This window comes from Syngnathoides biaculeatus, chromosome 8 (genome assembly GCF_019802595.1).
Source record: "Syngnathoides biaculeatus isolate LvHL_M chromosome 8, ASM1980259v1, whole genome shotgun sequence".
Taxonomy (NCBI): Eukaryota; Metazoa; Chordata; class Actinopteri; order Syngnathiformes; family Syngnathidae; genus Syngnathoides; species Syngnathoides biaculeatus.
The window spans coordinates 12,191,391-12,207,429 of NC_084647.1; the positions used below are offsets into that span (position 1 = coordinate 12,191,391).

At 44.6% G+C, this 16,039-nt stretch overlaps 1 protein-coding gene across 1 annotated transcript; it reads right to left on the reverse strand.

The window, feature by feature from the left end:
- Positions 1 to 945: 945 nt before the first annotated feature.
- LOC133504622 (retinal guanylyl cyclase 2-like) lies at positions 946 to 13,911 on the reverse strand. The gene is given in 20 exon segments (XM_061827057.1): positions 946 to 1,012; positions 1,332 to 1,411; positions 1,519 to 1,604; positions 1,717 to 1,811; positions 1,881 to 1,979; positions 2,721 to 2,895; positions 3,104 to 3,296; positions 3,876 to 4,039; positions 4,140 to 4,288; positions 5,323 to 5,472; positions 5,558 to 5,714; positions 6,866 to 7,042; positions 8,274 to 8,354; positions 8,496 to 8,621; positions 9,875 to 9,971; positions 10,062 to 10,146; positions 10,247 to 10,486; positions 10,489 to 10,600; positions 11,502 to 11,800; positions 13,185 to 13,911. Coding segments are annotated over 19 exon segments (3,285 nt in total). The 3' UTR covers positions 946 to 1,012; positions 1,332 to 1,338.
- Between the last annotated feature and the right edge of the window lie 2,128 nt (positions 13,912 to 16,039).

Consider the following 16,039-nt stretch of genomic DNA (forward strand, 5'->3'; position numbering starts at 1 on the left):
AAGGCAAGAGGCGGGGTACACCCTGAACTGGTTGCCAGACAATTGCAGGGCATATAGAGACAAACATTCACACTCACAATTACACCTAGGGGCAATTTAGAGTGTCCAATTAATGTTGCATCTTTTTGGGATGTGGGAGGAAACCGGAGTGCCCGGAGGAAACCCACGCAGGCACGGGGAGAACATGCAAACTCCACACAGGCGGGTCCGGGATTGAACCCAGGACCTCAGAACTGTGAGGCCAACGCTGTACCAGTTGCGGCACCGTGCCGCCGGTATTTGGATAGATTATAGAAAAATAATAAACACAGCACGCATGGATCATTGTAATGTAATTATTGTTCACAGAAATGATTGTGTGGAAGTGTTTATATTTCAGATCTTTTTATTATTGTTATTTTTTTCTTTTACAAAGTATTTGTGTCCTTTTTCTAATATTTAATATCAGTAGCTTTTATCTCCATCTTTAGGGGTTATCAATGTGCAATATGCAGCCAGCTAATTCCCCTATTATGAGCATTCATGTCAGCCCTAACACAGACAAGATATTATTTCAAAATAGGCATCCAGGGCACCCCCCTTGGATGGGTGAGTCTTGCCTCGTTCCGGCGACCACTCAGTGGCCAGTGAAGTTCATCAAGCCGATGATTGGATGCATCTTTGACTGAAGACGGGTCCCTGGTCTACCGGCAGCGGTTTTGACAAGCAGGTCACGGGACGAGTCTCATTACATTAGCACCACCGCGTTCTGCTGCGTCGGCTGCAGGCAGATTAGCCAGGCGATGGACAATCCTCTTAAAGGAGTCCGGGTTAAACCACCGAAGGAGAGGCCTGGCTACCGCTTTTGTGCCATCCGGCCGCCTCTCCTCTTTCCCAGAAGGAATCCGTTACATGGCTTCTTTCCTTTCACATCGTTCCTCCTTTTGCGCTCATTTTTTGCTTGTCCACTGGCCTGTTGGCCTTGCGGAAAAGAGTCTTGATCTCATCCGTCACCATCTCCTGCCAGTTGACCCTAATAAGGCGGATCTTGGAATTAATCTCAAACATAGACACTGCTTATTAATCACACAATAAGCGTACAGGACACCAACATAGGAAATGTAGCACAGATGAAATAATAATAAAAAAAAAAACAGTTAATTACAGTGTCATAAAAGGGAATTCACTACAAAGACGGATTTCCACAATTTGCTTAGTGTTAGGATGCAGAAGTTGATAGGGTGGAAAGATTAACGTGAAAAGATCACAAAGTAAGACTTGGTCGCTCACACCACAGCATGCCGGTTTACCACAGAATACAACAGCAAGCTGGCATGCATGGTGGGTTCTACCTGCGCGTCAGGCCTTTTTCTGGGCCTTCTTTCTTTTGTACATGGCTATGTCTTCGGGGCTCAGGCCGTGATTGTCTTCGCTGAGGTAACGCAGGAGTTTGCAGGAGTTTGTTAAAAGTACAGTTGGGGGTTTAAACGTACATCACGTGCATCCATGAGGGCAAAAAATTTGTTAAAGGTACCTTACCCTGGTTTAATCTCTGGTGGTTTTGGCAAAGGCTTCGCAAAATCAGACTTCCCTACGAGCCAGTAAGTCTCTTCGATACCTTTCCCCTGGTAATAAAGAGCAACATTTTATTCAAATAACATATTGTGGCTGTATTTGTTGACATACAATATCATTTGTCACAAGGATTCTGTTCTTATTAATCCTAATCAATATTACCTTCAACTCCGTCTTGCCCCTTACTTCTATTTTATAACCTTCCTTGAGGGATCGAAGTATGTTCACAGTGCTCAAGTTTACATGGATTCGATAAGCTGAGAGAAGACAATCGAGAATTAAAAGGTGAGGGACGGGAAACTATAAACGCGGCATTGGAAACTCACGCAGCCCGGTAGATTCCATTCTCGAGGCAGTGTTGACCGTGTCTCCAAACAGGCAGTAGCGGGGCATGGTCAGGCCCACCACCCCAGCGACGCAGGGCCCTGCCAAGGCAATAAATTTGTCATCCTCATTTTGGGAGGAATAAGATTGAAAAGCTAAAAGGTACATTTTACCTCTCGGGCATCTGCAGAGTTTGAATTTTGGTGGATTTTTTTCTCATCCACACATTGTCGAAATCATACGTACAGTCCCCTTCATACAAATACAGTACAACCTCAGTTCTCAACCACAATCCATTCCAGGAGGTGGTTTGAGAAGTGATTTGTTAAAAAACCGAATCGATATTTCCCATTACAATCAACGAAAAAAGAAATAATGTGTTCCAAGCCTGACAAAAATTGGCTTTTTAAAGCATTTTTTAAGCTTTTCCTGATAATAAACTGCATAGTAGAAATACATGAAAATTTAAATACTCTATATAACAAAATAATTTAAGAAGTATATTTATTTTTTTCGGTTAAAATGTATGTTTTAGTAGTAGAGTAGGCTAGGCTGGGAGTGCATTGCCGTATCTGCAGCGACTTGGCCCCCAGCCTTATAAACTTTTTTTTACTAACAAAAGTGCAGAATAACTTTAAACAAGCAAAAATGAGTATATATATATATATATATATATATATATATATATATATATATACAGTATAATAATGTATATATATATATAGAATATTTTTACAAGAAGTAACATACAAAAACAGCTCGTAACTCAAGTTAACGAGTAAATGCAGTAAATAAAAATGTAGAAATGCTAATGGTCAATACTCACCACCCGAATGACCTACCCGTGTGGATCCCGATCCGTATCCTGACAGGAACGTCGGGCATGTGGCGCATCCGGAAGGTTCCCACTGAACTGAGGATGTTTAGAGACATATTGGCGACTTCGGCGGCATGCTTGTTGCCGTTTCTCTTTGGTAAGCCTGACGCCACCATGTAAGCATCACCGATGGTCTCCACCTGGAGGACGTTTGTCACTTTATGTCTGCATAAAACGTGTCTCCGAAATATGGCAGATCTCGCTGCATTGAAAGTTTTTCATCCTAATTAATCAACGAAATTAAAAGCATCCATATTTAACCCCAAGCACGCCAAAATAACAATACAACTGCAGCATACTAAAATAATTTTTTTTTAATGCGAAATTGGGTGCTTGAGTATGTCCCACCTTGTAGACGTCATGGTTGCAGAGCACAGCATCAAACAGCGTGTAGAGGTCGTTGAGAAGGTCGACCACCTCGATGGGGTCACTGAGCGACGAGATCGTGGTGAAACCCACAATGTCACTGAAGTAGATGGTCACCTGGTCGAAGTATTCCGGTTCTACAGTGGCACCGGTTTTCAGCGCCTCGGCCACAGAACTGATGGACATGGAGGAGAATCGGGTGACTTATCCATCCATCCATCATCCATCCATCCATCCATCCATCCAGCCATTTTCTGAGCCGCTTATCCTCTCAAGGGTTACGGGAGTGCTGGACCCTATTCCAGCTTTCATCGGGCAGGAGGCGGGTTACACCCTGAACTGGTTTCCAGCCAATCACAGAGCACAAAGAGACAGACAACAGTGCCACTCACAATCACACCTTGGGGGAATTTAGAGCCTCCAATAAATGGATGTTTTCGGGATGTGCGAAGAAACCTGAGTGCCCGGAGAAAACCCACACAGGCACAGGGAGAAAATGCAAACTGCACACAGGTAAAGCCAGGATTTGAACCCCAGTCCTCAGAACTGCGAGGCCAATGTTCTACAGCTGCACCACCGTGCCGCCCTCGTGACTTATGATATTGAATTGAAGAGTTTGTTTTCAAAATGAGACATAGGCATCCATTCGGAGCTGGATAATTTTGGCGCGAGTTTCGTAAATCTGAAAAAAATGCCTATGTCTCGTTTTGAAAACAAACTCTTCAATTTTATTTTTGAGTGTGTGTCGACTGACGGTGGCAGCATTTCGGAGAGTAGTTTCTCTGTCCTGTGCTTCTCCACCTCCAGCTCCTCCGTTCGCTCCCGGATGAGGTCCTCCAGATTGGAGCTGTACTGCTCCAGCATCCTCAACATGGAATCGATGATGTTAGTCTTCTTCCCCTTGTTGATGATCTTGAACTACAGGAAAAACTGTTTAATTTACTATGATGTGGAAACATACACATGCACAGGCAAGAAAGAGAATATGACAAAGCGACTTCTTAAACGCCGGACAAACCCTGTCAAAAATCTCATCAAAGGTGGGCCTTCGGTCCGGAAGCTCACTCCAACACTGTTTCATCAGCTGGATGCATTCCAGAGGAGCCTGGTCGGGAGCGACAGTGGGCCGACACATCGGAGGGGGCTTCTTAACCTTTCGAATGATCTCTGATAACAAGATAAATGAATGTAAGGCAGGACGAGGAGAATAAAAACAGCACAGAGGCGGGAACACTGGATCTATTTATCCCCTAAAATGGATTACAAACATGTTAATTATGCTATTGTTCCATACAGTTGTTCATTCATTTTCTGGCCGTGCTGGAGCCTATATCAACTATTTCGGGCGAGAGCTGAGGTACATCTTAAACTGATTGCCAGCCAATTAAAGGGCACATATAAACCTACGAGCAATTTAGAGTCTTCAATCAACCTACTATGCATGCTTTTGGGATGCGGGAGGAAACGGGAGTATCCGGAGAAAACCCACACAGCCACGGGGAGAACTTGCAGACTCCACGCAGACAGGGCCAAGATTTGAACCCCAGACCATAAAACTGTGAGGAAGATGTACTGAAAAGTTTCCCACCATGTCACTGTCACTGAAACATATATGAATAAAGAATACAAATAGTCGTTGACACGGTGGGGCAGCTGGAAAGAGTTGGCCTCACAGTTCTGAGGACCCGGGTTCAATCCCGGCCCTCCATGTGTGGAGTTTGCATGTTCTCCCTGTGCCTGCGTGGCTTTTCTCCGGGCGCTCCGGTTTCCTCCCACATTCCAAAAACATGCAACATCAATTGGACACTCTAAATTGCCCCGAGGTGTGATTGTGAGTGCGTCTGTTTGTCTGTATGTGCCCTGCGATTGGCTGGCAACCAGTTTAGGGTGTACCCCGCCTCCTGCCCGTTGACAGCTGGGATAGGCTCCAGCACTCCCCGTGACCCTCGTGAGGATAAGAGGCAAAGAAAATGGATGGATGGATTTCTATTACCAGACTGAAAGAAAAGAAGTTAAATCTTACATATCTGTCTTCCTACAACCTTGTTGATCACATTCACCAAAATTGTGTTTGAGAATCCGAATCAGAATCATATTTATTTGCCAAGTATGTCAAAAACACACTAGGAATTTGTCTCTGGTAGTTGGAGCTGCTCCAATATGTCAACAGACAGAAAAACAAATTCTTTTTAGATACATACCTTCCGGTGGTAAGCCCAGCATGCAGTACGGTGGTCCTCGGACCACCACCTCTTGCAGGATAATAGAAAAACTGTACACGTCCCCTTTGTAAGTGCCTTTACGGGAACTAGTGAGATCCCTCAGGAATTCTGGAGCGGTCCAAAAAAGGTCTAAATGGAGTAGATGGAAATTGGAGTTTTCAGGTTTCTGGTGAACGTTTGCCAGGAAAAAAAAAAAAAAAAACAAAAATGCTACCTTCAGGTGGAGGTTGTTCCAGGGGGGCTTTCTGAGATTCCAGTAGCTCGCTAAAACCATAGTCAGTGATCTTGAGCACAAAGCGACCGTCCACCACGCAGTTCCGAGATTTCAGACGGCTATGTGGAAAATCCCTATGATGAAGATATTTCATACCCTGGAAGTACAAAGTGTCTTTTTCAATGTATAAAAACATTGTCTATGCTCACATAGCAAACGGTGGAATGTTAACATTTCAGGGTTACATTTCCAGGGCTTTTTTTTTTTTTTTTACCTCAAAGTGACGTTTTAACATTGAACAATTTTTAAGATTTAAATGATGTCCAGGTCAAGAGTTATTTCACATGATCAGAGATTTAATTAATTAAGATCCATCTTTGGACCTACACTTCTTCAGATTTTAAACTTCGTATACAGCTGCATGGTTATACACTTTTGAAATAGGTCTCATTGTCGTCAAGTTATCATATGATTATATTACTGTACAGTACAACCTCGGTTCTCGACCATAATCCATTCCAGAAGTGGTGTGTTCTAAAACCAAATCGATATTTGCCATTACAATGAATGGAAAAAGAAAAGATGTGTTCCAAACCTGAATTTTTTTTAAGCATTTCCTGATAATAAACTTCATAGTACCAATACATGTATAGTTTAAATACTTTATATAATAAAATAAATGAAGAACTATATTTATTTTTTGCTTAAAATGTATGCTTTAGTAGTAGAGTAAGCTGGGAGTGCATTGCCGTATCTGTAGCGACTCGGCCCCCAGCCTTGGAATCTTTTTTTTTTTTATTAACAAAAGCGCAGAATAACTTTAAACAAGCAATAATGGGGGGGGGGCAACACACAAAAGCATATATATATAATATTCTTTTACCCATCACTGACTTTGATCTTTGTCATTGTGAATACTAGAAATGTGATTAAGTCATATAACATAAAAAAAAAAAAAAAAAAACCAACACCCTTGTTCAAGAGGCAACCTTGTTGTTGAAATCCAGCTTGAATGTTATCGACGGCTGCTTAGGTACAAAAGTGATCATAATTCTATTATGGTTAACTTGAATTATGAAAATGTGATTAGCATATATTACTACAATGCTCACATTCAACAAGCAACCACATGATGTTTTTGAACAACAGCTTTCGGCAGCACAATTTGTCCAAGCCGAAGAACAATCGGCCAACGTGAGCAGCGGCGTGTTTCCTGTCGGTGCACCAATGCCTTACTAAAGTCTTTACGAGTTACCAAGAGAGCATCAAATGAGGACGTACGGGGCAGGCAAGGGGGTTGCCGTTTACCTTGATGAGGTCAAGCACAAGCGAGGACTTGAACATCCAGTCTAATTTGACATCCTCGTTCCTCAGCAGGTCCTGCAGACTCCCCCTGGAGCAATGTTCCGTCACCACCGCAAACATAGAACATTCCGTGAAGAAGCCCAGGAAGGGATTTACGTTCTCGTTTCTCAAGTCCTTCATCTGAAGGGAAAATAGACAGCAACCAACATGTACAGAGAATGAGACCCATTATAATGATTTGGTATCAGTCACTAAAGCATATTCAGAAATTGGGATTTACTAATTCACCACCACACTCTCTAATGTCGTTTTGGAACCTTTACTCTGCTATTCCTTGAAAAAAAAAATCCCACCTATTTACTGTTGACTTTAACCATCATTGCAGAGTGGTAAAGTCGACATATCGATGAGTCAGTTCGACCCCTTTGTCGCGATATCTCCCGCAAATAGTAATCACATGAGAATGGACAAACCAAGTCATGCAAACTCATATTGTGACATGCTCTTCATACTGTACAAACACAAATTTGGTGCTCCACCTTATTTTTCAAGTTTTGTTTGAAGAATGTATTTTCTTCCTTTTATTTTTGTCATGACAAAACTGCTTCACTTGCCCCAGAAATAAGATGGTATCCTATTTTGCCGTCTAGTGCCTTCCTCTGTAAACAAAGAAGTGGCCTATCCCAATGAGATAAAGATGGACAAGCAACACTAATACCTTCCATCCATCCATTTTCTTAGCCGCTTATCCTCACAAGGGTCACGGGAGTCCTAGAGCCTATCCCAGCTGTCAACGGGCAGGAGGCAGGGTACACCCTGAACTGGTTGCCAGCCAATCGCGGCGCACATAGAGACAAATGGCCGCACTCACAATCACACCTAGGGGCAATTTAGAGTGTCCAATTAATGTTGCATGTTTTCGGCGTGTGGAAGGAAACAGGAGTGCCCGGAGAAAACCCACGCAGGCACCGGGAGAACATGCAAACTCCACACAGACGGGGGCCAGGATTGAATCTGGGATCTCAGAACTGTGAGGCCAATGCTTTCCTGCTGATCCACCGTGCCACACAACACCAATACGATCAATTAAAAAAAAAAAAAAGAAAAAGAACAATTGCTCCTCCTGCAGAACAAAAAAATGTAAATGTTCATTTGCCTCGCAACACCCTCATGAAACCAATAAACTGCACGCTAACATAAAGACAGAACAAACAGGAAGTGGCTTGCTCACTAATTAACAGAAAAAGACAAATGCAGACTATATTTTCTTCCCACTTTTTTAGATGTGGCCATTTAAGTCATTATCAAAGGCTTCCCCCTGTCCTAGGATTCAGAAAAAACGAGCCTATAAACTAACAACAAATTTGAGATGAAAATTGTTTCCTAGATGAAGACTTATAATATCACTGACCTTGGTAAAAATCTTTGTGCTGCTCTGATTCACTTCTTTAAAGTGGCCATCCTGGAATTTCTTTAGCCACACCCAGTCACCCTGGTGGACAGGTCACGTTAAATGTTCTTTTTTATCTTTATTTTAAGGTTGTAACTACTGGTTTAAAATGGAGGATCAAAGCAGTGAGGAAAATGATATTGACTTTATTGAAAAATTTCAATTTTTCTCAGGGAGTTTTACCTCAAAAACGGCAACGTTGGTGGTCTCGTGAGTCTCTGCGTGCATGCTGTTTACTGAGCTCGATCGGTCAGCGGATTTATCCTCGAGAGCACTTTTGGACTCACTCATGTCCTCCAAAGTTATTTTCTGTGCATGAAATCAAATGGAGAATGTCACGAGGTATAGGAGAATAACTGCAGCCACTAAGTAAGAATTTACTGTAGGCAGATTTTTTTTTTTTGGGGGGGGGGGGGGGACATAAAATACAAACAGCAAAATTTAACGACTTTTCAAAGTATAGGAACATGTTGGGAATTAATAAATATAGTAATTAACAGATTTTTATAAATGACACAACTTGCTTGAAAATCCTTCAACACAAATAAATCCATCCATCCGTTTTTGATGTTGCTTATCCTCATTAGTGATAGCTGGAGCCTATGACAGTTGAATTTTGGCAATAGATGCTGTACACCTTGGACTGGTCACCAGCCAATTGCAGCACACATATAAACAGGCGACCATTCACACTCACATTTACACATAAGGACGATTTTGAGTCTTCGCTTCACCTGTCAAGTAACATGAACCAACGGTGCGGGGCTGGACCCAAATGCAGGACTCCGAGACGAGGGCAAGATGTTAAGCATAGTTTTATTCAAAGCTGAGGTCATACACGGTGTAAGCAATCCGAGAAGGCAGAGGCACAACAACGCAAGGGTATAACCAAAATCCAAAAACATGAAGCGAGGTCTGATGACTGGGATGCAAACTTGGAAACATGAACTAAGACGGGACTAGACTATGGTGGCACAGAGTCACTGTGACGAGGATAGCTCACACTACACTTTCTCTCGGTGGTGGAGATTCCCGCTGGCAGTGAACGCAACTCACTAACTCAAGGCAACGAACTGGCAAATGCCAGTGACAAAACGCCAACTTAAATACTTGGTCTAATGACAGTGCCCCGTGCGAAACAGCTGTGACTGTTGACAGGTGTCAAGATGAGACCGCCCAGAGCGGTGGCCAGGCCTCGCCCCTCTTGGCCGTGGACCATTCTTGCTCATGACATCAAACACGTTTTTGGAATGTGGGAAGAAGGTGCAAGAACATCCAAACTTAACCCACGAGGGCCAGAGACGGGATTCACCATTGGCCACCGTGCTACCCTTATTATCAAAATCTAATATTACGGTCGATGGGATAGTTGGAAAAACAAATTCCCATTATCATAAATTCCCTTTTCGCAGTTTCAAAACTCCACATCGATACCTCCCATGCGGTGATTCTGGACTGTTTCTAGCAATGTTCCACACATTTGCAACGCCGAATGTAACGCATGTGCCAAAGGATCAAACAGCGACTTAAGACAGAACGCGGGATTCGTAATGAAAGATCACCTTCTTGCTAATCTGAGGGTTGATGAAAGTTAGATCCTCAAAGGTCAGCAGAATCCGATTTGGACCTTTGACCAGTTGGATTTGTTGGAGCCTCCTCCTGTCAGGTCACAGACACAAATATGGAAAAGTCAACTGATGACGGCAGAAAATTCTATTCATTCGGGTAGTGGCGTGACTCGGTCTGTACCTGATGTAGAGACTGATGACGAGCCCCGCCGCAGCCAAAGCCAAGATGACAGAAAACACCACGATGATGTAGGTTACCTCCACACCTGCATGACAACGGGATGGACAGACAGATAGATACACGGATGAGCAGGGGACTTTCCCTGAAGAAAAATCGGAAGTAGACCCTGAAGCAAAGTCGCTTACCTCCCGTGCAGAGCGCACTTCCAACAAACCAGCAGCTGGAATCAGAAGGTGGGGGAGACCCCCCTGGAAAATGAATGGACCTCCCGGCGAACCGAAGCCGCCCAGACGTCAGATCCACCAAGTAGGTCGGGTACAGCTGGCTGCCGGCGTAGCCGGTGTCCAGGATGATGTAACTGGTTTTGATTTCCCCACTGTTGTCCACCTGGACCTTCTGGTTGAAGCCGCTGAAGGTTACGTTCTGGTGAAGTAGGCCAGGTTTGAGCCGGACAGATGCGTGCCAGCTCTCCTGGTCTTGTGGATGGACTTGGCCATGAGGTAGATGCTGTTATAGATGGTACCGAATAGTGGATTAACCTGCAATATAAAGCAAGGACTGTTCACAGGAGCCAGTCTAGAGTATCCATCCGTCCATTTTCTTAGCCGCTTATCCTCACATGGAGTGCTGAAGCCTATCCCAGCTGTCAACGTGTAGGAGGCGGGGTACACCCTGAACTGGTTGCCAGCCAATCGCAGGGCACATCGAGACAAACAGACGCACTCACAATCACACCTAGGGGCAATTTAGAGTGTCCAATTAATGTTGCATGTTTTTTGGGGATGTGGGAGGAAACCGGAGTGCCTGGAGAAAACAGGCGGGGCCGGGATTGAATCAGAATCCATCCATTATCCAAGCCACTTATTCTGACAAGGGTCACGGGAAAGCTGGAGCTTATCCCAACTAGCATTGGGCGAAAGGCGGACTACGCCCTGAACTGGCCGGCAGTCAGTCGCAGGGCAGATATCGATACCATCGCTGAGCAGGAATCGATCTCGCGCAGCCCGCACCAAAGGCAGGCATGTGTACCACTACACCATCAGTGACTCACTGAATCAGAATTATCTTTAATTGCCGAGTGTGTAAAAACACGAGGAATTTTTCTCTGGCAGTCGGTGCTTCCCTGGTACGATATTCAGAACAAAGAACAACATCCATTGAACCCGGGACCTCAGAACTGTGAGGCCAACACTTTCCAGCTGCTCCACCGTGCCGCCTGCTATGAAATCATCAGGGCAAATATTATATCTTTGTTCACCCATCTATACCAGGAATCTAAAGTGAGAAGCCGAACAATTAAATCGTCTTCCACTAGATGACAAAAAGTATATAATTAACCCGTGTATGCTCTTTGATTTGGTGCGAACAAAAGCTGTGAAACACTGTATCCAGACCCAAATACATATATATACATGTATATCGTTTTTAAGTCGTTCCCACCTGCTGCGCAGCCACACTCAGCGCCACTTCCCCGCTCTCTCGCGCCGCCGAGTACGCCTCGTTGAAGGACACGGGCTCCGAGACGACGGTGATGGTTAGAACGGAGTCGTAGGCCTCGCTCAGCCTGCTGTCGTTTTGCAGGGGCAAGTAGGGCACGTCGTAGGGCAAACTGTAGTGCAGGGCGTCGTAGGGTACGAAAACGTACTTGCCGGAAGTCAGACCCATTTGCTGGGCCTTGACGAGGAAAGCGGCCTGCTGCTCTCCTCCGAGCAGCACGGAGTGCATGCACATGACAATGACTGAAACACACACACGAGGAATCACGTGTTGAATGATACTACTGTATGCAGGCAAAAGTATTTGGACAACTGGTTATCACATCAAAATAGTTGAACAAAATTGGGATGTTGGCTCTCGTTGACAGCAATTACAAGCATAGAATTAGGGATGGGTTTTGACATGGGCGACCTGCCAGCCCCCTCTACTTTCCCGCATGTGTGGGCATTACAATAAGTATACAATTGAATTTAAAAAAAAAAAAACACACACACACGCACACAAAAACGTAGCAAAGAACAAAACAACATCACCAGCAACGAAAACATGATATTAAAAAAAAAGTATAAAACTATCCAGAGAAGTGCAAGTTCGAGGAGGAGTAACTTTACCTCTTCACGCATCACTTATTTTATGTTTTTTTATTTTTATATTGCATACTTTAACGTGTCTCGAACAGTTACAGTATTAAAAAAATGAAATGGATCACTTGGATTATTTGTGGGATTTTTTTTCGCACGCGGATAGCAAATCGCTATGTTGAACCCAAATCCGCCGCCAAAACATGATACAAGACCTTGCAATATATTGCTGAATATCCTATCCATCCATCCATCCATCCATCCATTTTCTTTGTCGCTTATCCTCACGAGGGACGCGGGGAGCGCTGGAGCGAACACCCTGAAGTGGTTGTCAGCCAATCACAGGGCACATTGAGACAAATGATGTTGGATTAAGTATGGCCGTTCCCAGGGAGGTGACAAATTGTGGGGTGTGTGAATTTTCATTGAGCACACCCAAGCCTGATTAGCTCCAGATATGTTCAGTCAATAAATCGTTTAAATCCAACCACTTTGTTAAAATGATGTTGGTCGAACGATCTCAAAAAGCTGCAACAAAATGTCACAATTTAAAGAAGAGTACTTGGCAAATAAAGTAATTGGCATCAGTCAATATAGAAATGGTGAGAAAGTATTTTTTTAAAGCTTTCAGAGTCCAGCAAACCACAGTGAGAACCATTATCTTCACATGGCAAAAAGCGCCTTTCCAGGAGTGGCCGGCCTATAAAAATGCCACCCTTTAAAAGCTCTTTTTTTTGAGTATCATATTCGTGCCTGACATTTAGTTTTTGTTTGATCATTTTATATATGAAAGTGGGGAAACTATGCAAAACAGGGCGCCAATGCTTTAAAACGACATTGTACTAAAAGAGATACATCCCAACTAAGATCAAGAAGAGGATGACCTTTTGCTGTAGTACAGTGTTATGTTTTGCTGTTTTGATACTTGTTGCTCCAACAGAATATGATTCTGAAAGTTTGACCTTGGAACAGATCTTTCCTGTCATGGTGACAACTTATTGGCTTCAGTTATTCCTGACAATTCCTTGAATTTCAATCCACTCACCTCTAATTTCCCCTGCGTTCTGGATCTTCCTCAGCGTGCTCTCAACTTGGGTCTCATTGATGCCGACGGATGTGACCAAGGCGACGGGGAGCCCCTTTCTCCTCATGGCGGCGGCCACTCTCTCCGCCGTGTCCATCCAAATGTCTTCGCTGGAGGAGACCACCGCGATGTTAGCCCACCGGAAGTGCTTCAGTACCATGAAAAGCACCTCGGAGGGGAACGGCACCGTCCTCGAAAAAGTCGGGTATCCGGTGATTCGGTCCAGCTCGAAATTGACACAACTGTGGGAGAAGATGGCCTTGTCCCAATTCTTCGTCAGCAGTGACGCTGCAGTACAGTATCCGGGATTAGTGGGACCCACAAATGCATCCGCCATATTTTTGTAGTGTATGAATTGTGTCAGAGCTTTGGAAGTTTCGCAAGGCTCCTGCAGGATGACAAAGTCCATCTTCAGGCCCAGGTTTAAACTGAGGTCCCCATTTATCCTGCTTACGGCCAGCCTCGCGGCGGCCGCGGGCAGCGTCCTGTAGAAGATCGGGTCGCAGTTCCAAGGCCCCAGGACGCCCACTTTGAATACCAAACAGCGGACGCAGCAAGGGAACGTCAACAATCCGAGGAAGGTCCATACGAGAACGTTGTAAAAAGGCGGTCCCGATAAAATATGCCTGCTTTTAAATACCGGCACAAACGGATGATTGGACTCCCATAAAGGTCGAAAATGTTGCATTGTCCTGGCTGCGTATTTGAGGTAGTTTTAGCTTCACTGCTGGAGCGTTATCTGAAACGTAAACACACACACAACGTTCACATTTGAAACACGTCAGACTAATAAATTCAACCGACTCACCTACCTTCACTTTCACTAAGTCATCAGGACAGTTCCGAAAGTCCGGGAATCACCTCAGCGCCCTCGCCAGCTTACCTGTTTGCCTGAAGCGACCGGGGAGCCGAATCATCGCGATTGGACCGCCGAGTGGGGGTGGGGTAGGGTGGGGAAACCGGGGAGCCGGTTGGAGAACAACTTCAGCACCCTGGAGAGCTACTTACCCCCTGCAGCCACTCGCTTTAACAGCTCCGTGTTTGTGCGGCGGAGCTGACAACATACAGGTGTGCTCCTCTGCACTCATTCTGAAAGAATGTTTGGGGGAAAAAAAACAAGAACAACTAATCCACTCTCAAAAAAATCCCAAATATATACATATGTATATGCTGTTTTTGTTTTTTTAATGAGGACAGTGTCAGCCCCAGACTCATTCAATCCAATCTCGTAAAGTGACTGTGGGCCAAAAACGAAGGTGTTACCCGCTAATCCATTTTCACTGGGGCGCGTTGTAAGAGGATTGAAGGTAGGCCTTAGTCTAGTCCAAAAGCCTCGTGGTGGTGCAGCTGGAGCGCCAAGTCCCTTTTTTTCTCGAGATTTTAGACCCTCACAGACTATGAGATGAGACATGAGATCAAAACTATTTTTTTTTACAGCAGAGTTTGCCAAACTTAGTTGTTAACTTCTTTTTACACTTTAATAATGCCATAAAATTGGTGACAGTTTTGTGTCATTTGATTGCACCAACCAACAACTGCTTTGTTTTTTTTTTTGTTGTTCAAGATTTTCTCATGTACTGTACGTAATAAAGCATACAAATTGTTCATGCCTGTATGTATATTTATATGCTGCATCTGCAAAATATTATCCAATTTTATATTATACAAAAGTTGACAGAATGTTTGTATACCACGCTTCTAATCTAACTCATGCATGCAGTTTTGTGTTAAACTGGCATATTTTTGTGATTCACCCCTCCTGGGTAGGGGTGCGTGGGGTGCATAGTATGGGGAAAGATTTGTGTGTTTAACATCCATCCATCCATTTTCTTTGCCGCTTGTCCTCACAAGGGGTCGCGTGGAGTGCTGGAGCCTATCCCAGCTGTCAACAGGCAGAAGGCAGGGTACACCCTGAACTGGTTGCCAACCAATGGGGACAAACAGTCACTCTCACAATCACACCTAGGGGCAATTTAGAGTGTCCAATTAAAGTTTTTGAGATGTGGGAGGAAACCGGAGTGCCCGGAGAAAACCCACACAGGCACGGGGATAACATGCAAACTCCACACAGGCAGGACCGGAATTGAACCCGGGACCTCAGAACTGTGAGGCCAACGCTTTACCAGCTCTTGTATTTGTGTATTGGAGGCCCTCATCAACTGGTCAGAGCTTCTGCCTCACAATTCTGAGGATCGGGGTTCAGATCCCGGCCCTGCCTGTGTGGACTTGGCGTGTTCTCTTGTGCCTGCGTGGGTTCCTCTGGACCCTCCGATTTCACCCACTTCCCCAAAACAGGGACTCTAATTTCCCCCTAGACAAGAGTGTGACTGTTGTCTGTCACTATGCGCCCTGCGACTGGCTGTCAACCACTTCAGGGTGTACCCCGCCTCCTGCCCGATGACAGCCGGGATTGACTCCAGCACTCCCGTGACCCTTGTGAGGATAGGCGGCTCAGAAAATGAATGAATAAAGTTTTTTCATACCATATTAAGTATAATTTATACAGTATAGAGATGATTTACAGTGAAGCATGCTTCCGAAAATCTGCCCATTGAGCTGAGGGTCAGCGCCGCATATTATGGGCGACACCTGAAGTGTGCTTTAATTGCTCTTATCCAGCAGAAGCTCCTGCAGATGAAATCAAATGGAACCCTAAGTGGAGTGGGAATAATTAAACAGAACAAAGGACTCTTCCCTGCCTGCGCCGCGTCCCCGCGAGGCCGGCGGCCCCATTTTGACTGCGTCAGTCCTTTCGGGATGCTTTCGAAAAGACTCGCCTACACTGATGAGCGGGAAGCCTGGCAAACGAGCACGAG